The sequence below is a fragment of the Perca flavescens genome, chromosome 13 (genome assembly GCF_004354835.1).
Source record: "Perca flavescens isolate YP-PL-M2 chromosome 13, PFLA_1.0, whole genome shotgun sequence".
NCBI lineage: Eukaryota > Metazoa > Chordata > Actinopteri > Perciformes > Percidae > Perca > Perca flavescens.
The window spans coordinates 13,856,968-13,879,022 of NC_041343.1; the positions used below are offsets into that span (position 1 = coordinate 13,856,968).

The window sequence follows — 22,055 nt, forward strand, 5'->3', positions numbered from 1 at the left end:
GCTAAATGACATGTAATAATGTAATAAACATATGCAAAACTATGTTATTGACCACAGCAGATGACTACTCCAGTGAAGAGCCTCATCCCTCTGCTCTTAGCACTGCACATTTGAATCAGGAGGAGTCTGGATGTAAATAACATACAAATATATCCTCTAGTGTTTTCCACGTGCTGCATATCCTCAACATCCCTTTGTGCCCATACAGTAATACTGAGTATATAAAAAAACTATTATGACATTGAGAACACAACACCATGTATAAAAATTACAAAGGAAAGTGAGGTTTACATCTAGCATCCAGCCATAACACACATTTTTACTGTGGAATAAGGTCTGACAGTTCATATAAACCGTAAATGCTCACCACAGACACAGTTCAAAATAAAATGCATACTCTTAAATGAGTAAAAAGGGAACTTAATTAAAATAACTGGAACTATAAAATTATGTTGTTTTTTTAAATGTAGCCTATAAATTAAGGGGATAGGTTTACTAAGTTTGCCACCCTACGTTGCTATGGCAACTGAGGATGGCGTGCTGCTCTGTGCTCTCCTTACTGTACACTGCGCATGCGTGGAGTGTCGACACACTTTCGCAGACAGGAAGTGTGACAAACATTTTCCACCATCCAGCCAGCCCAGCCCATGGATGTGTTATTATATTATAAGACCTCGGCACTTTTCATCATACTGTCTAAACTAATTTAGTATTAACTGTACTGCATAAGTGTTAAAAATGCGCGTCTAACCGAGAAGAGTGTTACTCTCAGTTTAACGCATATTCCGCCTTAAAAACGAGCAGACTTCCTGTTCTCTCACAAATCGGTGTACTATTCCTTTAACTAAAGGGGCCGCGCAGTTGAAGCTGCAACCGTTTACAGGCTAACCCTCCTCTCACTCAGGATCCATTCATAAATAAGACATCGTGTGGAAAAGGGAGCTCACACAACATCTGATTTTTCATTCAGCGGACCGTATGAGAGGGGCGAGCAGGAACCAGACATGTTCACCTCGCTCGGGCACTGTGTGTGTGTGTCGGGGGCACAGTGGAGAGAGCAGAAGTGAATTCCCATGGCTGACCCCCCTGCTGATGGTTTTGACTTTATGTGCGAGCCGTCAGGAGGCAGCTTGAGCCAGCTCAGAGCGTTTGTCAAACCTAGACAAATGCTCGTTTCCTCAGAAGGTTTGGTGTTTTATACGTGCTTCCGCCTTACACAAGTCATCCTGGTTTAAATAGTCTACCGCTTTCCCTCTTTTTATTTTTATTTTTTTGATAAATGACAATACACCAGCGGAGCAGAGGACCTGACATACCGATGGAGCAGTGAATTATGGCAGCTAAAGAGGAACTCTATGCCAAAGTGACGCCGCGGAGGCAGCGCCAGAGCCGGCCAAGCACCATCAAACATGGGTCCACTCTGGACGTGCTGCTGTCCATGGGCTTCCCCAAGACCAGGGCGTGAGTACACAGCTGCACTGTCCCAAGACACACACACACACACACACACACACACACACACACACACACACACACACACACACACACACACACACACACACACACACACACACACACACACACACACACACACACGTCATTGGGGTCAAGCCAAATTACCCCTTTTAACTGTTTTAACTGTAGTTGTTGCTCTGGAATACACAGCCATACTGCATGTTCCACAGCAAGTTTGTGCAAAAATGATTTAATGTCACTTATTTAGATTTTTGGTGTGCCATATGGTCTCTTTTTTTGTTGTTGTGTCAAATACAAAGTTACGTTGACCTTTAATAACATGGTTGTTGTTGCTACATGATAAGTGCAATGCAGAGTATAGCGGAGTATGTCTTCAGATCCTTGTAACAATACAAAATTGCAAACACTTCATTACAAGTACAACACTTTACTTAAAGAAAAGTATGTATAACTAGAGAAATGTACCTACATTTCAAAAGTAAAAGTAGGCCTACCAGTGTTTACTTATAGTTGGAGTACCCCCTGTCAGTTTTATATTGTATATTAACACATAAGCTGCATTTTAAAGTTGTGGATAATGTATTTGGAGCTATTTTTAAAAAACTATTGTATACAGTCATGTTAAATGTACTGTATAACATGCAACATATTTTATATGTGTATTGTCTGCAAAGTCACCGGTAACTGCAAATAAATAAGTAAAAGTAAAAATTGCCTCTGAAATACTCAAATAAAGTACTACTTAATAAAAGTACTTAATGCACTTACTGTGTTTTAGTTACTTTTCACCAGCAATGCAACAGAAAAACAGCATCATCACTTGTATAGGTACAGTATTTGTGTTGCTGTGTTTGTGCGTATACGTGTCCATGTTGTTTGGACATATTTCCCACTACAAAAGAAAAATACGAGAGATGCTCAGTGTTTTCTGAGTCACGCCTTTCCCTCGCCAACTCTTCTTGTTTTTCAATGAAAACCTGATCCTGTGGGCATTTCCTTCATGCTCCTCACCACTTTTTCTCATTCATCTTTGAGAGAAGAAGTTGCCAGGAAACAAGCAGTGTTGGCTTGTGAATGCAGTGTATGGATTATGTAATTGTATTAAAAAGTAATGTGTAGTCTGCTTGCTACTAGTGTTTGTGGGCTCAAACACTACATCTCAGTTAAACCGTTCATAATTATTAAACGAATGCTGGATAATTGTAGGTTATTTAATGATTGATTGTATTGATTATTCATATGAATTTCATAAGGGAATTTAAAGCAGCATTTGGCATTAAGTCTTAATATATGTGACATCAACAGAAGCATTTCTCTTAACCAGAGAAATTATAAAAATGTGAAATATGAAGCTGCTGCATGAATGGGAGAGTACCTTTATAGACATTCAAAATGTAACATTTATATTTCAAAGTGTGCTTTATAAAACCCATTTTAGCCTATTTTCTTCAGGGTAACTATGCCTATTTAACACCAGCTTTAATCCTTTTACACCTAACTACAGCCTTTGACGTGGCACGTATGGTCACACGTTTTACATCTCAGCCTGCTCCCACTGTATGAACTCTACCTAAATATATAATCTATTATCATAATGTCCCTTCTCATTGTTCGGGTTGTCAGTGACTCCCAAATTATATATCAAGCCTGATGATTTGAACAGCCTCATCTTACACAAAAGCCTTTCCGTTTACGCAGCGTGTATCAAAATTGTGTCCCATGTAACAAAAGAAATTTGGAATAGTTCACTATGAGTCTCTGACAGCAGCGGCAGTTATCTCAGAGTGCTGTGATTAACTCCCAGATCTTTTTCTTTCAATATCCAAATTGTAGGATGTAAATCTGTCTCACCATGTAAAACAAGGGACTCAAATTTAGGAATGACTGTTGGCAGTTATCAGAGTTGTGCTAATTATACCAAAAGTGTTAAACAGTCTTTATTCTTTTAACTAGACAAATACAGTACCTCCAAAATTAAGCCTTTTTTATCTTCTGCAAGCCTGGCTAAGGTCATCCAGGCTTTTGTTGATCCAGACTGCAGCTCTCTCTTCCTGCCTAATGAACCACTGCAGACACAATGAGTGACTGTGGTTGGTTATATTGGCAGACTCACATCTATTACTGATGAAAGACTAATATACTTTGATCGAAGCAATACAATTATAATGAGGCAGAATAATTCAACGTCATTACCTTCAAGCCTGTCTGGCCTAATGTCAATGGAGACACAATAACAACTGAATGAGAAGATACAGACAGTTATGTAATGCAACATGATGTCTATGCAGCTCACCCTGGGGTGTTTAAGTTTGCTGTGTTAGTTTGGCTCGATTTTTCTCTCTGGAGCTTATGGCACAGTAGTTATCACAGTAGTAGTATATACAGAATTAAGTAACATGGGTATTGTTGGATATAAAAAAGTAGTATGACTACTAGCACCGTGATTTTTTTGTTTTTTGATTTTTGTTTTTAATACCCAGCACCGACACAAAACACAAGTTTTGATACCAATACCAAAAAGATACATTTTTCGTACTTTGAGGAATATAATTTAATGTTTTACATTTATTTGTACAACAAAATCTTCTTTCAGGCTTAAAGCTTCTATACTGAAATTATTTTAATATTAATATTAACAGTGGAACCTGATCGATGTGTAAACCGGAAACTGTTTGCTAACGCTTTCCCCATAACACGGTATAATACGGTAACAATATGTGTCAGTGTTGTGTTTACAGCTTGCCCCCAAGTTTTTTTTTTTCCCTTTCTGTCTAAACACAAGCAGCTGTGCAAGATGCCAGCTTTCAGTACTGCGACGCTAATCCAATTCCTAGAAATCTGTGGCTGTGCAGATTGTCACTTTCTCTTCGGTTCAGCCACCAACCCAGACACTGCTGATGCTGTACAACTTCAAAATAAACTTCTGCTTTGCACGTTTTTGCTGTCAGGCCCTTCCCTAGACTTTGGTGGGAGAGGAAGAAGGAATAATAGGAACATCAGTTATCAGTTATCAGTCATAGCTTCAGGGAACAAGGTCTTCATTGTGATTGAGGAAGTTGTTTTTTTTAAAGCCAGCATGAATCATGCATACACATACACAGAAACTGCCCCTCTATTAAATTGGGGGGATTTTCTGCTGAGTCATTCAGGAATTGAATAGTGTAATCGGAGCTAGTGGACAGTGGTCTCTCCCTGTTCTGATCGTGTCTCGGAAGCAGATTTGGAAACTGATCCGACTGAGAATATGACAGTTTCATTGTGTTTGTTTTGCTTTTGGTATAGCTGCAGAATGCTAGCTTTGGACAAAAGTAGAGTTAGATAATTTTTTGTTGAACTATGAGTTGCTTTGGAAGTTTTGACCTTCCTTCCTCCTCCATTACCTGGTTTAACCAAAGCCACAGCCAAGAGTTTACAAACCACTGAGGTCAGGTCTTTTTAATTGGATCAAGGAGTTCTTTAATACTCAACTAATAAAAATAACTGTTTGAGAACTTTGCCTCTATTTTCTTTATAATCAGTAACCAATTACATAGTTTTTTCCAAGAAATTTCCCCAAACCTATTTGGAAATTTACAGATACCTGTAAAATAAAGCATTGCAGTTAAATTTCTCAACAAAATGTACAGTACAATGTACACAAATACAAAATCTTTTTTTTTTTTTTTTGGCCTAAATCTAATCCAGTTAAAATATAGTTAATATATAGTCCATATAGTCTATTTTTTAAGCAGAAATTAGCCTGACAAATATATTTCTAATTGTAGAATGTAACAAATAAAATCCTGAAGACTTGGCTTAACATTTGAATAACTCTCTGTTAAGGTCCAGTGACCAGTCTCCTGTCATGAGATACATTTTCTCTGAGAACTGAAATGGCCAGGCACTGTTGTGATATTACTGTATATCTTTGATTGTTGTTCATTTAATCCACTGAACCTGCTCTCATTTAATGATTAATAATTCCCTAATGTGTAAACTAGGCCTATGTGTTCTCTGACGTTTCTCTCATTGCACTTGTGTAAAGGGGGACTTCCTTGTATCATCGTGACCGTGGCTAAATATTATTTGTTGTAGGTTACTTTCCTTTTATATTTTCCACTCGTTCCTTTTATTGTGCCTGTGCAGTCTTGTCAGTGTATTCAAAGTCCTTGAAGCATATGACGCGTTTATAGAGGAACAATCTTGTGTGTGTGTGTGTGTGTGTGTGTGTGTGTGTGTGTGTTGTGTGTGTTGTGTGTGTTGTGTGTGTTGTGTGTGTTGTGTGTGTGTTCAGTTTTAAATGTGCTTGTGGCCAAAATAACTGGGCATGCTGGAGTCACATACACACCTGAAAATTGGGAGCAACACTTATCCCCCTAAAGAGTCCCTGTGCTGCTTGGCTGAACACAGGAATCTGAATTATAGTTATTGTGTTCTAAACAAAGTGGAAAGCTGAATTTAACCACCTGATTTTAAACAAATGAGGTGCTGCTAAGTGGTCATGGGAAGCAACTTTATAACACCAAAGTAAACAGACGGCATGTCTGTGGCTCCTTTGTATCTACTTCAGCTTTGCTTCGTTTCATTGCACAGAGGAACTAATGTGGCAATTGTGAGCAAGGGAAACAGGAAGTTGATGACCAAAATGTAAGAGAACATTGACTGCCGTGACGGAGGCCGTGGCCTTTTTACTGGTTTATCTGGTACTAACAACATGTTGACAGAGACATTGAACCATAGGAAGAGAATTTTCCTGCAAGGCTATACAGCATTGTCATGTGATATTTTAGACTAATCGCAGATGTTTCGCTGGTGTGTGGAAAAATCAACTGCCATAATTTGGTCAGAAAGCCTGTGCTCTCAACAACAATATGGCTCCTTTCTGAGTGGTCAATTACTACTTAAATAAATATATAACTCTGAAGTCACATAAAGAAGAAACACAGGCACCACAACAATTACCACCTAAAATCTGAAATTACGACTGGTTTTAGATTTATACAAATGCCAATTTATATCTGTAGTTGTTGGCCAATTGTTATGTTTTCTTTGGTAAATTGTGTCACTGAAATAATTAGGCAACAATTACTGGGGGGGCATGGTGGAATGTCAGTGATGTTTGACTGATTAGTGCAGTGCTTCATTATTTTTTCCAACCAACAGTCCAAAACCCAAATTATATTCAGTGTACAATGGCATAAAATAGAGAGAAGCAGCAAATCTTCACATCTGATGATTAGATTGATTAATTGAAAAAATGTTCTGCACTAGACTGACTACTGCCTGATGACATTTGACAATTTGACACTTAAAACAACCAAGCATGACAAATGTTCAATGGTTTGTGGTTTTTTTTGGTTCTTTTTTTTTTTTTTTTTTGCAATTTTTATATTTTTCCTCACTAGGAGCTTTTAAGAGAATTAAAATGTCATATCATGAATTGATTTGCGTCTATGATATTTGCTCTGTTTAAAAATGTTGGACTGAGTGTTTTCCATTTGATTGATATTTGGTTTTAATTGGTCATGCAAAAAGGGCACTCTCGGTTTAAGATTATGCATCCTCCTCTTGGATGGTAGTGAGCTCCAGTTTTATAAAACAATGGCAAAATCTATAGAACAGCTCTGTTTTGTATGCTTTAATAGTAATTCAACTATTGAGGTAGCTTTTATACAGTGCTTATTTCATACAGACAAAAACCTTCGCCTCTCACGTGTTCATTATGGTTTCATTGTGCTTCTCAAATGAAGACTTCAAAGCCACTGTGGTTACTGAACTGTAACACATCTAGCTGAGATAACATTATGTACGGTAAATTTTAGTTTTTTTTCATCCTGTCAGTCTGTGAAGCCTTTGTGTCTTAAAGAGGAAGTCACACAGACGTACATGCAAACCGTTCTTCCACTGACATCAGTTTCATAACTTCTGCCATTACAACTAAATGTCTCGCTCCACTTTAATCGTGCATGCAAAAAAGCATTACGAGAAACTTTTTTAGTTTAAACAAGGGCTCCACATAATAATTACTACACATAACTTATGCATGCATGTGATACTTTGGTTCCTGCACGTGCAGTGTGAAAGAACAAACTCTAAGCTTGTACTCAAGGCAGACTAGAGGAAATCGCTCATTTCTGGAAGTGGCTTGTGACCTTTACTGCTCTGTTGAGACGGTCGTTTGAGGGCGGCTGAAACAGTTGGATTTTGGAGTTTGGTATACTGACTGAGAACGTTTTTCTCATTAAAAGAAGGCCTGAAGATTGCAAACTTTACTGACTGAACAGAATACATGTTTAAAAATCTTCTGCTGAGGCTTTGTACTTCCTGACAGATCACTTTTCAGCTGATCTGTGTGATCTGGAAATCAAATTGTCAAGGTTTAATTAAAATAAGAAGGTCTTGATTTGGGTGTTTAAACAACAGCTGTAACTCTCAAACATATGCTTTGTTCACCTAGCTTCATATGACCGATCGGGGGACTTTGAGTGGGGATGCATCACTATTTTGGCACTGTGCCTCATTGGTAAAACATTTGCTTTGTTCACTTTGTGTTGTTTTGTTGACTTTACTCATGCAGCGCTAAAAATAACACTTGTGATGAAACGGCACACTTAATTGATAAGCGTTGATAATTATTAGTTTTTAAGCTTGATGGGCACCTAGCGAAGAATTGTTAACATTCTTTAGTCACACAAAGGCCCGCACAGTTAATTTAATGGTGTCAATCTCTGACTTGCTCTGTCTGCCCTTGTGGACTTCTCAGCTCTCTCCTTCAGAAATATTGAAGTGAAACGAGCAGAAGAAGTTCCAGACACTGGCTGTACACAGCTAGCTTTGTTAAAGATGTGGTGCTGAAACGTTTTCCTTGTCAGCTTAAAAGAAAAGCTGTATGAGTGTGAAAAACCATGAGCTGGTCTTGTTAGTGACCCTAAACAAAATGTTGTTGTACCAAAACACTCACAATTGCCACCATTCATTCCCATCATTAATTGAATAGTTTGACATTGTGTGAAATATGCTTATTCACTTTCTTGCCAAGAGTAAGATGAGAAAATTGTTACCACTTTCATGTACCGTAAATATGAAGCTACCGCTAGCAGCCACTTAGCTTAGTGTAGCCACAGATGGGGCGACAGCTAGCTTTGCTCTGACCCTGCTAATACCTCAGGATGTATTTAATCCATACACAATCAGAAATGTAAAAACCTTTTCTTGCAAGTTACGCGTTGTAACTAGCACAGACTCCATAAGTCACTGTGCTGCTTTCAACCAGTTAGCTTTTACATTTCAGTTTGTGTGTGGTTTAACAAATGAGGTTCAACAAGTTAAATAGTGAGCTTTAGAGGTGGATTTTTCAGCTTTAGCGTAAACCAGGCTAGCTGTTTTCCTCTGCTTCCAGTCTTTATGCTAAGCTAAGATAATTGACTCCCAGCTCTAGCTACTTAATACACAGAAATGAAGAGTGGCATCTATCTTTCCATATAACTCTTGGCAGGAAAGTGAATACATTTATCTTGCAAATGTCAAACTTTAATTTACACTAATTTCATTATATATATTATAATATTACAACTTTGCACACCTTTTGACCGTTTTTGTGTCCTTTTTTTTGACTGGGCAGTCAGCTAGTGAAAAGGGCGGTAACATGTGGTGTTTGGCTCGGCATGGGCTCACCAGGCTTTAGCATAGTCTGCCAGACTGGACGTAGGGAAGCACATTTCCTCTGCTGATGAGGCTGTCTTTAGGGTGCAGTCTGGAGGGGAGCAGCAGTGCCCTCCGCGCTGTTGGAGTGATAAGTGGTTAGTGATGAATGTTTGCCATTGGCTTGTAAACAGGAAATGATGATTTGCCTATAGAGTTGAGTCTGGGAGGGGCTCTTGGGAGTATATAGCTGTGTGTGTAGGTTGAGACCATAGACTGTATATTATTATTAATATTAACAGTCTATGGTTGAGACAGGGTGACATGGTATATTGTTAATGTCAGTTTGAAGTGCTTGTTACTTTTGGCTTAAGTTTATGAATTTATTTTTACTTCTTGGCTAATATGTTGCCATGAAAGGCAAGTTTATTCTTGTCACAGAAACTTCAAACACACTCCCACTATCACACTAATGATATACTATGAGAAGTATGCAGATTGTCTGATATTAAGCGATAACTTTCTTTAGCAGCCAGGAAGATATCCCAGTTTAGTAAAAAGGTCAGCTGTAATAAACCGTCCAAAGAATATTTACATATATTAAAAACCACAAATGCTGCTGTTTAAACACGCAACAGGCAGCCAGAACATTTTATCTGCAGTAGGGAACAGGAACAGAAAACTCTTGCCATATGTGGATGGAAAAAAATTATTTTATATAGTTAAAAATGAATTAGTTTCCAATACCGCTACCAGCTGTAGTACATGTGCAAATGAATTGTAAGCCGTCATCTCACAATGGACACTGTTATTAATTAAAAACAGTACTGCTGATTTGAAGGCCATACTAGGGGGCGACTTCTCTTCCTAGCACTCTCTACGCTTTTTGTCTAGCTGTGAACAGGAAATGCAGTTTAAAAATAACTCGCTCAGTTCTTGCTAAGAGCAAAGGAGAGGCCTCTGGGTTAGCTGCATTTATTGAGGACAGTTGGCCCATGACAGTTTCAATGAATATTCAGCTCAACAAAAACAAACTTGAATAAAGTTTATTTAAAAAAATACTAAGTGTCGAACAGCAGATGCTACACACATGGCTATTGTGCAAGAGGTACTGTCTTCCTGGCCAAAACATGGACCAGCTGGCCCATAAGAGAGAGACAGTGCCTGTGAATCTCCTCCATCTCTGCCCAGCGCTGCTCCCACACGGTCAATTTCTGATGTCCGCGTCCCGCTTTCTTCTGTCTCAAGAAATATAAACAAAACAGAATTGGCGATATATAATCCAAACACGTTATTCTTAACATATAGTGTGAAAAAGATAACACTTTGCATGTAGTGTTTGGCAGGTACACGTCCATGCAATATAAAGGCCAACAGGGGCTTTGAATTGTGGAGAATGGTGGAAGTCAAAACCCAGGGCCCCAACTAGGGAGGGCCTCCGAAAAGCCTGGAATTAAGTTAGTTTTCTCTGTGTCTAAAACTATATTAAAGCCACGTTCCCCTTCTGAAAGGTGAATTCCAATTCGTATTCCAAAAAAACAACCGTAATATGGGTGTGTTGATTAGAACCAATAGCTTGCTGGTATTATAATAGTTAGGTTGTTGATAGATGCGTGGAGCTGAAATTATTAGTCGAGTAATCGATGAACCGTAATCAATTATTAATTAAAATATAAACATTTTATGGTTTCTTGGCATTCTATTACAGTAAATTAAATATCCTTTTGGATTGTTGTTCGGACACTAAACACATTAAAGCAACACTAGAGAACTTTTCCCGCGTCTGTCCCCCTACAGGTTGGAAGCGGAATTGTCCATTACATTACATTATGCAAGTTTGCCAGATCGGGTAGTGGATCTGTAGTTTGAATGAGACATAATGAGACATTACGACAGCAGTAATGGACAATTCTGCTTCCAACCTGTAGGGGGACCAAAGCGGGAAAAGTGCTCTAGTTTTCCTTTTAATGTGTTTAGTTGATGATTCAGTTATTTGTGCATGCGTAAGAAAGGGGGGGCCCCACTGAGGCAACATAATGCAAGAATCCAAATTTTTTACATTGTGCATGAAATTGTGAAAGAGCAAAACTATATATCTCACCTTTTTAAAGTTTTCGTCACTGCAGTCTGAGCCAGGCCTGATGTCTTTCTGCTGTCTCGACTTTTTTTTTTTTTTTTTTTTTCCTTTTTAATTAACTTTATTTAGAAGCATACAAAAATTCAAACCGACATCCCAGAACATGGTCTTTGTTCAGTACTAGACACCTGAGAACATGAATACATGAGCACAAAATAAAAAAAGGGTATCTTGTAAAAGTGTGGGAAAGGGGATTCATTCAAGTACATTTCTAAGGAATCAAATTTTAATGAATTTTTACGACCAAAATGTGTAACCGGCGATTCCGTGCTTTACAAAGTGTTTCTAACCTCTCCTAGTGAGAGCAGCTCTATCATTGTTATTACACTGTGAATTGTTGTGTCACTTGGAAATTGGTGCAAAAACGACACATGGCCCGCCTTCAAGCATAATTGTGTAAAGACACAATCCACAGTTAATTGTGAGCATGCTGGCGGTTATTTACCTGGGTGGGGCTACAGGCACTGATGGCTTCAGCTAACACACTAGCAGTGTTGTCTAGCTTAGTGCACTAAGCTTTTCTATTTTCTCACTAAGCAGAAGGATCCTCCAGAAAACAAAAAAAACAAGAAGTTTATTTAAACATTTAAATTCAACTTTAACGTTGAATGTACAAAAAAGTCCCATTTCTCCATAACATAATAAATTATACATTTCATGAATTTTTATATTTTCTGTAGTCTAAATATGCACTGTAAAGCTTTTTAGGGGAACAACGTAGTACAATGTAATAAAAATAAATAGTAGATCAGGCTAGCAGCATATAGTCAATATTAAAGGATTAAGAGCAACTATCATTTTGTTTCATACTTTTGTGTGTTGGCATAGACAGTACAGTCTTTTTCATATACATTCAGCCATGAAAAGCCATACACAGTGTTAACATCTTATTCCATCTACCATATAACCCATTTACAGTCCTGAAGGTTAACCTCCAGCCTCCTGCATTAACATTTTGAGCGAATACCAAAGCATCTTTTGTTTTTATTTATCCTCCTCCAGCATCCCACATCAATAAGTAAAAATGGCAAACAACACCACGCTGTATTTCATGCTTGATAATGTATTATTATTTATACCTGGAACAGTGTTTCTAGTCATTTAAGCAGTCTAAAAGCAGATTCAATTCAAGTAAACCTCTCTGAGCGTAAGACCTTTTCTATTATATGACGTCTCAAGGGTTTACTCTCATAAAATACCACAGAGATAAGAGGCAAGCAATCCAATGTTCTAGCCTGGATTGGATTGTGTGATTCCTCAGTCACATCTGCTTGTAATCTCATCGTGCCTTCTGAGAGAAAAATCCTCTTCTTTTCCTCCTCCACACAGCACCAGGTGGACTCTCTGAATAAGACAACTGTAGCCAGCAAATGATTCTCTGTCTTACATGCAGCAGTGGTTTATACTGTAGGAATACAAATTGATTAATTAGGTCAAATGTTGTCAGTTGCTGTCTGCCAGGATAAAGTGAACAAACAGGGGACTTTAATTCAAGTTTTGTCTTGTGCTTTTTGTCTGTCTTCAATTCAGATTTACCCTGCATATATTTGTGTGTGCATGCATATAGTAGCTCTGTGAGCCATCTGTTAGGTTGATGTAGCCTTGGCGTTCCCATGCTGCATGCTGTGCTCGGTCAGGGCACACTGCCCCGGGGTTCAGGGACTTTGCCGTATCTTGGACCCTCTCAGTGGGACAGATTTAAAAATAGCTCATCGAATTTGAACGCTGGAGTGGCACAATGAACACTGTCAATGTCGGCACACATAGAGAGCTGCAACACGTCTATATGATGCTGTGAATTAAGTCAAACAGAGGCTCTGCGATAGTGAAGGAAACAGCACTTCCTGCTTGTTCATTTTACTTTGATACTAGTGGTAGATGTTTGTTTACTCTTCATTAGATTGGCCATTTAGCCCAGTGACAATTAGTAGAGCCTGGCCGATATATCATCGGTATCGGCATTTATATTGGCCGATAAATTAATATGTTGCCGGTGCATAGTTTGTCCACCAGAGGGCGCTCTACAACGTCCCGGTTGGCAACACTCGTGTTTAACCCTTTAAGTTTCATATTTTAAGTTTGTATTTTTACACATTTTATTTATCAGAACTTTGATATATTTTGATGTTCCTCTGTTCTGTTGTGACAATAAAACAAACAAGTTTATTTTTAAACTGCCATATCAAATTGTTTTAGTGAGGACTCATAAATAACTACAAATAAGTAATGTTAGAGAAATCTGTTTGTTTTATTACGCGTTTTTGGATATTTTTATTAAATATATATCTGCCGATATATCGGAATATCAGATTTTTAAATCACCAAATACTTTCCAAATAATTCGTATTGATATCGGTCTTCCTTTATCGGTCGGGCTCTAACAATTAGTGCTGTCTTTATGGACAGTTAGCCTTTAGATAAATGGCATCATTATGGAGGCTCTGTTTAAGTGGAAAGTTTGTGCTAATGTGTGGCAAATCTTTTAGTTCACCTCAGTTCAGTTCAGCAGTGCAGCCACGATAAACCAAGCAGTCCACAATCGCATCAATTAAAACCAAAACATAACAATACAGGCTTTGCAGACTAGTGTGTTCAGTGTGATAAATAAAATATGCCACTGATGCGTTGATTGACTGAAAAACTGGGCAGAGATGAAGAATTACAGTCACATCTAGATACTCAGTGTTAGTCCCCTCGAAACCGAAGAAAGCTGCTGGAAGCAGTGAATCCCTTCAGAGGTTTTATAAAAAGACACTAATTAGATTTTGAGCACTCAAGAGTAATCATGCAATCAGCTCGCAAGAAGTTATAGTTTTATGAAATGACACAGATAAATCATGTCGTAGGGCATGGACGATGCCTTTTTCTTACTGTAATATTTAGGGGGTCTTAATATTGTGACATTTGGCTGCTACATAAATTTATTGTTAACCTAGAATGTGAGCTGTTTTGCCGCCAAAAACCCTCTCCTCGATAACACAGTGCTCATTATTAAGTCATTGACTGAATCACTTGTAACAGAATCATGTTCACATTCAGATGTTAAACCCAGTATACACTGCATACTGGGATTTGCATCTACTGAGCTGAACAGACTTGGCTGATGATAGAACCAGATATTTTTGATATTTTCATAGCAAAGAATGTGTTTTAAATCCGTATCAATGCTGTTTCATGAACCTCTGGTCTAAATAATAAACTCCTGTTCTGAATTATTAGGGTTATTTTACTGCTCTCTCGGGATGGTTGTTCTTTGTTCATTGGTCACGTGGAAGCACAGCAATCTCCTCCTAATAAACACGGTCCGGAAGAGAAACTATTGATTTTGTGACTGTGCTTTGATCTCCATTTCTCTTTCTCTTTGCAGCTTGAAAGCTCTGGTTTCGACAGGAGGGAAAAACGTCCAGGCAGCTTGTGACTGGTGAGAGCTACACACTCTCTTACCCACACGCTTTCCCACACGCTTTCCCACAGTTATTAATGCACAACTGGAACGCAAACAGAAACGCTGGTAATGGTAACTACAACATCTAGTGACCTAACCCCCTCAACATTGTATTGACGTGTCACTGTGCTAGTACAACAGTACTGCCCTCTGTTGGACATCAGCCATCCTCTCTCTCCTACTTAGCTCCCACTCCTCACTTATCACTTTGTGTATCCTTGTCTGTGGCTCCAGGCTCTTCTCCCACGTGGATGACCCCTTCTTGGATGACCCACTGCCCAGAGAGTATGTGTTGTATCTGCGACCCAGTGGCCCGCTGCTCCAACAGCTCTCAAACTTCTGGCAGCAGTCCCGCCTCTCTTGTGGCAAGAATAAGGCACACAACATCTTCCCCCACATCACCCTCTGCCAGTTCTTTATGGTCAGTGTCTGTAAGTGCTCATGTTCTGGCTGTTCACAGCAGTTTTACATTTGATAACTTCCTGTTTTGCTGTCTCAGTGTGCCGACGGGAAGGTGGAGGCTCTGGCCGATGCTCTCCAGACCACCGTGGCCAAGTGGAAAGGTCGTATACCAATGCCCCTCCCGCTGGAGCGCTACACCTCCTCAACCTTTATTGGCCTCTTTGTGGAGGAGCAGATGGCAGAGGTGCTGAAGAGTTTCGCTTCTGATTTTGCAACTGAAGCAACCGCTAAAGCAGGTTTGAGGCCCCCTATGTTCCTTTGACGGAAATCACAGTAAACATGTACCGTCTTGTAGACCCAGTGTACAGGGTTAATGTTCCCAGGCCTGTTCGAGAATGATGTCGTTTAAGAGGCTCTCATTTTGATATTCATATGTGGACAGTTGTGGACTAATTGCGTTTACTGTAATCATATTTTGGGGATGAGCCAAGCAGTATCACCAGATACATTTTCATTTTTCTGTCAGTGGAGACCCGCCAAAGAATGGAAAACAGTACGTCATTGTCATGAGTATACGTAAATACATCTGCTGTGCACATTTCTCTCTTTTTCCTTTGTCCAGATGTTCACGTCGAGCCTCATAAGAAACAACTTCATGTCACTTTGGCATACCACTTCCAAGCCAGTCACCTTCCAATTTTGGAGAAGTTGGCTAAAACAGTGGATGTGTCTTCAGGCTGTGACTGGCTGGCTGTGCTCTACTCCCGGGATATTCGGTTCGCTAATCATGAGGTTTGATTTGCTTCCATTCAAAATTCGTACTTCCTCTTAACATGTATGTTTCCCACTTGTCTGTTAAGTCAGATTTCTTTTGGACATGAAGTGAAAGAAATGTTGCTACAATCATAATTATCCCTAAAAGAATAGATCCAAGATCTTCATGATTATTCTACAGTACCCCTGTCTAATAGCTGTTAACCATCTGCCCCCTGTAGACACTGCAAGTCATGTACCCGTATGTGCCTCAGAATGACGATGAGCTTGAGTTGCTGCCAGGAGACTTTATTTTCATGTCTTCGGGGGAGCAAAGCAGTGCCAGTGAGGGCTGGCTGTACGGCACCTCGCTGGGATCGGGGCTGTCGGGCCTGCTGCCTGAGAACTACGTAAACCGTGCTGATGAGTCTGACACTTGGGTCGTCCATGGGTAAGGATGGGAAGCACGATATCCACAAACGCCATGTGTTTCTTTCTTGCAATGAAAACTTCAGTGACACATAAGGAGCCCTACTAGGAGGCCCTGGGATCGGATTTGGTCAATGACTTGCACATACAATAACAGAAGTAGCAGATCATCACTGATTGCTTCTCAAATCCACCATGTGCCTTTTTGCAACCACTTCACAAATCAGTGGGTGTTATCTCAAAACTGACAATTCACAAATCCCTTCAGTGTTAAGCACAAATGCACACAAATAAGAGGATTCTAAAGATGATTGGAAAGATTAAAGGCAGAAAGAAAGAAAATGCATCATCATCTTGGCCTGCGTCTTGACCAGATGTGTATAAAGTACTAGAGACCCATACTTGAGTAAAAGTACAAGTGCTCTATCAAAAAAGTGACTTAAGTAGAAGTGCTCTTTAAGCACAACACTTAAGTAAAAGTACTAAAGTATTAAAAAAATGTTTGTACTTAAGTATTGTAAGTAGTTTATTTTAAAATCTATTACTCAAGTACTGAAAGTAAAAGTACAAGTATTGTGTTATTTAGTTATTAAAGAAAGCAGTCAAAAGTTTGAATATCATATTGTTTATATTATGTCAAATGTTTAGCCTAAGGCTGTAGCCAAAGGAATTAACAAATATTAGATATATTAAAAATAACAAATATTAACAAATACTGAAATAAAATGTACAATTATCACACTGTGCAAGTAAAATGAACATCCTCTTCAGCACAGTAACGATTAAAGCCCCCAAAAAACGTATCACACACTAGCTAGTAACATGTGTGATGTAGCTACCATAGGCAGTATATATGTAGCTACAGGAAAGTTAGCAAGCTAGCAAAACACAGATAAACTGGCAGCTTCACAGGGTCAAACGGTTAACATTCAGGACTCACTGCAGAATGAAACAACTCAGGAATAGCTTAATCTGATGCAACAATAGCTAAATAGAAAGAGTACAAACTTATCGTCTCTGACTTCTGAACGGGCAACCGTAATGAAAAGAAACACGACGCAATCTCAGGGATTTCTTATGTAAATTAGCGTACGCAACTAACGTACACACACTGTAACCTACACAGTCTCCGTAGCGTGAGGAATTCACAACAGTAACGAGTAACTATGCAGCACATAAAAAATCTATCGGAGTAAAAGTATTTCAAAAATATGTACTCAAGTAAAAGTGGAAGTAGGAGAAAAAAATAATACTCCAATAGAGTACATGTACAGCCTTTTAGTACTTAAGTAGAGTAGTGAAGTAGTTCTACTTCGTTACTATACAGCTCTGGTCTTGACTAACCGTTTGACTGGCTCCTTCGCCCACATTACTACACTCGTTGAACAGGTTATGCTCCCTCCCTTCCTCCTTCTTCCTTCCATTCATTGTTCTCACTCTATTGATGTTTTCAAGACCCATAAACCCCACTTTTACTCACTGACTTTACACTGTGCCTTACTTTTGCTTATCCCTGTGTTTCTCTGTGGTCATATGCTGTACGCTGTATTTCTGTAGGAGTTTGTTGATTGTGTGTACATCTTCTTTAGTTTCTTTCTTTGCACTGTGGATGAACGGTGTTGTATTTAAAGTGCAAGTGTGAATAAAGTTGAATTTTCTGTGTTTTATCTGATCCTCAGGTCTCACTCTATGCTCACCTGTGCCTCTCCATCTAACTCTGGCGGCGCCGTGTCTGGGTTATTATTTGATGGACAGCTGAATGACAGTCTGCTTGACAGTCTTATGGATACTCCCGGCCTCGCTGGCCTCTGTCCTCCTATGCAGGTACAGCATTATTGTATTATGTGACTTTTCCTATGGCTTGCAGAAAAACAAAGGTATCGTCAGGCTGCATGCTGAAGTGAAGAGAACATCATGAGCCTCACTGAGTGCGTTTATAATCCCAATAATTACTGTGTGCTTCTAGCAGGAGCTGAAGATTTAATGCTGCTTTAATGCAACCTTTCTCTAATGCTTCACAATTTTAAAATTAATCTTTATTTCAGGTGTTGAGGCCAACCAGTCAATCCTCCCTGTCCAAAATGAGACTGTTTGTGTGTCGCCATGGGGAGAGGATGGATGTGGTGTTTGGGAAACACTGGATTACTCAGTGCTTTGACTCCAAAGGTTAGCCTGCAGGGGACATATAGTCATTTTTATACTGAAGGCTTACATTAGACACTTAAATTTAGTAATCCCTTCTTGTGTAAGATTCTCATTTGTGTTTCCCCAGGCCGATACATTCGCTCTAATCTCAACATGCCAACCAGCCTGCCAGCTAGAATCGGAGGTCACCGGGACTATGATAAGGATTGTCCAATAACTGTGTTTGGCTCCACCCAGGCCCGTCTTGTAGGTGGGTACATCTTAAATACAGTTTATTTGGATGTTGTTAAAACATTATTATAGATTACTGAGGCTTTTAGGTTTTTAAAGATTGTGTCTATATAACAATTAAATCACGTTGCATTTTGGTCCATTTCAGGTGAAGCCCTGTTAGAAAGCCACACAACAATAGACTTTGTTTACTGCTCTCCTTCTCTTCGCTGCATCCAGACTGCTCAGCACATTCTGCAGGGTAGGACCTCATCAATACTCTGACCACAGTCACAGACGAGTTACACTATATCTATTCAGGTTCTTCAGCTGACATGTTAGGCATGTACATTTCAAAAAGGTACCGCTGCATGATGATGATGATGATGATGATGATGATGGATTTTTAGTTTTGGGTCTGAAACCCTCAGTTTGGCTCGGATCTCCAATAGGATTTGTCTAGTTATATAAACCTACAACAAGACATCTGTGGTACCTAGAGACATCATTAGGAAACACAACGGATAGGAAAAGAAAGAGGTTTATCAGGAGGTCTAACTTCTTTTTCCCCATTGCAGCAACATCTAATTAATGTTGTTATTTTTTGTCACAGCCTTTTAAACTTCCAAGTTATTTCATGTTAGGACACGTGACCATCATAATTACTTATTGTTATACACCTTATTTCATGTGAAGGTGTATTTATAGATTTTCTGTAAATTAAGAGCAAGACAAATTGACATGACAGAGTAGATGGAGAGACATCTTCCTGCCTGACCATTTCTGTTTGTGTTTCTGTGTCAGGTCTCCAGCAGGAGGGAAAGACAAAAATCCGTGTGGAGCCTGGATTGTTTGAATGGACGAAGTGGGTGGCAGGCACATGTTTACCCGTCTGGATCCCCCCAACTGAGCTGGCTGCAGCTAACCTGAGTGTTGACACAACATACAGGTACATAGCGACACCCACGCTATAGAATCTATAAGCTTTTATCTGTGATGCTGCAATTTACTATTGTCCTTTCTATTTACCGTTTTGTCCCTAGACCTCATATTCCTATAAGTAAGTTGGCGGTGTCAGAGACCTATGACACATACATCAGCAGGAGCTTCCAAGTAACCAGAGAGATCCTGTCAGAGAGCAAAGGCCTGGGTAAGGTGGAGTTATACATATTATCCAGGGTTTTTAAACTAATACCACCTTTACTAAGCACCAAATGTTGGCAACATTTACTGGCTACAAGTCCACTTTCTTTTTGAGATGATTACATGTTAATGCTTATTGTTAACTGATGCTTTCCTGTTCTAAATTTAATCTCTGGCGGCCACTGTACACTAAGCATGAGCCAATGAAATCAAAACTGAACAATGGGATCTGCCTGAAACAGACTCCTGCTTTGCTGGCCCTACACAAAGAAAATGTACTGGACTCTACACGCCATACCATAAAACCTTGAAATTGAATAGGGTGACACAATAAGCACTTTGTTTTTAGCTTGCTGGCCTTCTGATTCAAGATGTTTAATTTGGATGCTTTCCTAATCTTCATACTAAAGGAAATAAGTCAAAGAACCCGAACATTTAATGCTGCATATTTTTTGACAACTGAGTGCCCATAAACAGTAGAGAAAGCTAATGGTATCTGTGGAATGTGGTTCCATGTTCTGTATCTCTTTCACACAGGAAACACAGTCCTGATTGTGGCCCATGCGTCCTCGCTGGAAGCTTGCACTCGCCAGATACAAGGCCTCAGCCCCCAAAACTCCAAGGACTTCGTCCAAGTTGTCCGAAAGGTCAGTTTGCTGCTTTAGTTACAACGCCTCTTTCATTTCTATCCTCTCCTCATCTCTTTTTCTTTGATAACATGCACATCTGTCGTCTCTTTGTGCAGATTCCTTACTTGGGTTTTTGCGCTTGTGAAGAAATGGGAGAGACCGGGGTGTGGCAGCTGGTCGACCCACCCATCTTGCCTCTGACACATGGACCCAATCACAGTTTCAACTGGAGGGAAATGCTAATACAAGACTGAAGATGTGCTGTTTGGCTCTCTATCTTTTGGGCAGCCCTGAACTGCTGAAAAAAATATTTATTTTTAACCCACTCTTCTGCTATAAACCCAGCCCAACTACCAAAAAAAACAAAACACGTCTAGCTTCCGTCAAAAACATCATGCAAATGTATTCATACACACAGCTCAGGAATGAGAAAATACAGTTTTTGTAGAGATCACGGCAAAAATGAGCTACAGATTGGACGGCAGTTTGTTTCCCCCTTTGTTTGTACGTCTTTGCCCAAAATGTGGAGGTGCTATGAAAAATATGTACCGGTATAGTTCTTGATGGTTGCGCATGAATCTGGTTTTATGGCTCCTCCTCAGGCTCTACAAGACGTTGTGCTCTGCTGCCTTCTTACACCGTGTGACAAAAACTAGATGAGAAAGACTTAAACCACAGAAATATTTTTTCATGTGTCAGAAATTATTATTTAACTTGTAGCTATGACCCTCCTGCGAAAAAGCTCAAAAGAAATGTTGACAATCAGACAGGGGAAAACTAATGTGCATTGTTTCTGGTGCTGAGGTGGGTAGTTTATGATACCTGTTTTATTCCTGTAAATGTCATATCATTAAGTGATTCTTCTAAGTTAACATTTATGTGCACACATGAATATTTTACCTCCCTGTAATGCAGTTTTGATTAGCACCCACAGGAGCAACCAAGGCAGTGTGACTTAAGAAAATTAATATAATGAAATATAGACTGCTGTTGAGTGCATTGACTAAAACCTTTGCTTGTTCATCACAACCCTAAAACTCTGTAAGCTTGATAACCACGCTGCTTTTCAAACACTTGGTGCATTTTATTTCTTTGGTTATGTCAAATGCTTTAAGTGCTCACTGCCTATACCATTTATTTGATATATGACTCAAAAATGATTAAAGCAAAGTTGTGGAGTTATAAAGGCCGTTACATACCAGCCTGTGCCATGTGTTCTGTGAAAACATCACTTCTTCACGTTAGTAATCAGTGGGAATTAAGGTTGCTCTTAATTTTCAGTTCTGATTTTAGACAAACCGCAGTGCGGCTGTTATTGTTGTTAAAAGAAGAAGGAAAAAAAAAAAACACGAGCAGGCATTGCGCAGCTAACACTTCAAACAGTTACTGTCTGTCTTGCATCAGTATCAATATGCTGTTGATGCTGAAAACATATACCAAATATTTTTTTACTGACTGTAACTTAGCACCAGTTGCAATTGGCCTATCTGTCACATGCAGCGCAGTATTAAAAAGAATAAGGGGCATATAAAAAAAAAAACAATAGAGCCTTTTCCACAGCAGACATTTTGACTTTTGATTGCAGGAAAAACACAGGTGTAATTAAAAACATTAATGATGGGTCATTTTATTAAGTATGCAAGTAAGCTATAACAGTGACCCGACA

At 39.2% G+C, this 22,055-nt stretch overlaps 1 protein-coding gene across 1 annotated transcript; it reads left to right on the plus strand.

Moving 5' to 3' along the window:
* The first annotated feature begins 608 nt into the window (after positions 1–608).
* ubash3ba (ubiquitin associated and SH3 domain containing Ba) lies at positions 609–21,590 on the plus strand. The gene is made up of 14 exons (XM_028595532.1): positions 609–1,461; positions 14,601–14,654; positions 14,913–15,099; positions 15,178–15,376; positions 15,703–15,872; positions 16,076–16,284; positions 17,942–18,086; positions 18,308–18,428; positions 18,535–18,657; positions 18,787–18,879; positions 19,422–19,566; positions 19,661–19,767; positions 20,298–20,407; positions 20,506–21,590. The coding sequence occupies exons 1-14, from the start codon at positions 1,334–1,336 to the stop codon at positions 20,641–20,643; spliced, it is 1,929 nt and encodes a 642-aa protein (XP_028451333.1). The 5' UTR covers positions 609–1,333; the 3' UTR covers positions 20,644–21,590.
* The last annotated feature ends 465 nt before the right edge of the window (positions 21,591–22,055 follow it).

What these genes read in the sequence shown, in the direction of transcription:
- ubash3ba (XM_028595532.1), top strand. Translation starts at nt 1,334, where the DNA reads ATGGCAGCTAAAGAGGAACTCTATGCCAAAGTGACGCCGCGGAGGCAG. An exon ending in GTCCAGGCAGCTTGTGACTG is followed by an intron (nt 14,655 to 14,912) that starts GTGAGAGCTACA and finishes CTGTGGCTCCAG; the next exon opens with GCTCTTCTCCCACGTGGATG. An exon ending in AGTGTTGACACAACATACAG is followed by an intron (nt 19,567 to 19,660) that starts GTACATAGCGAC and finishes TTTTGTCCCTAG; the next exon opens with ACCTCATATTCCTATAAGTA.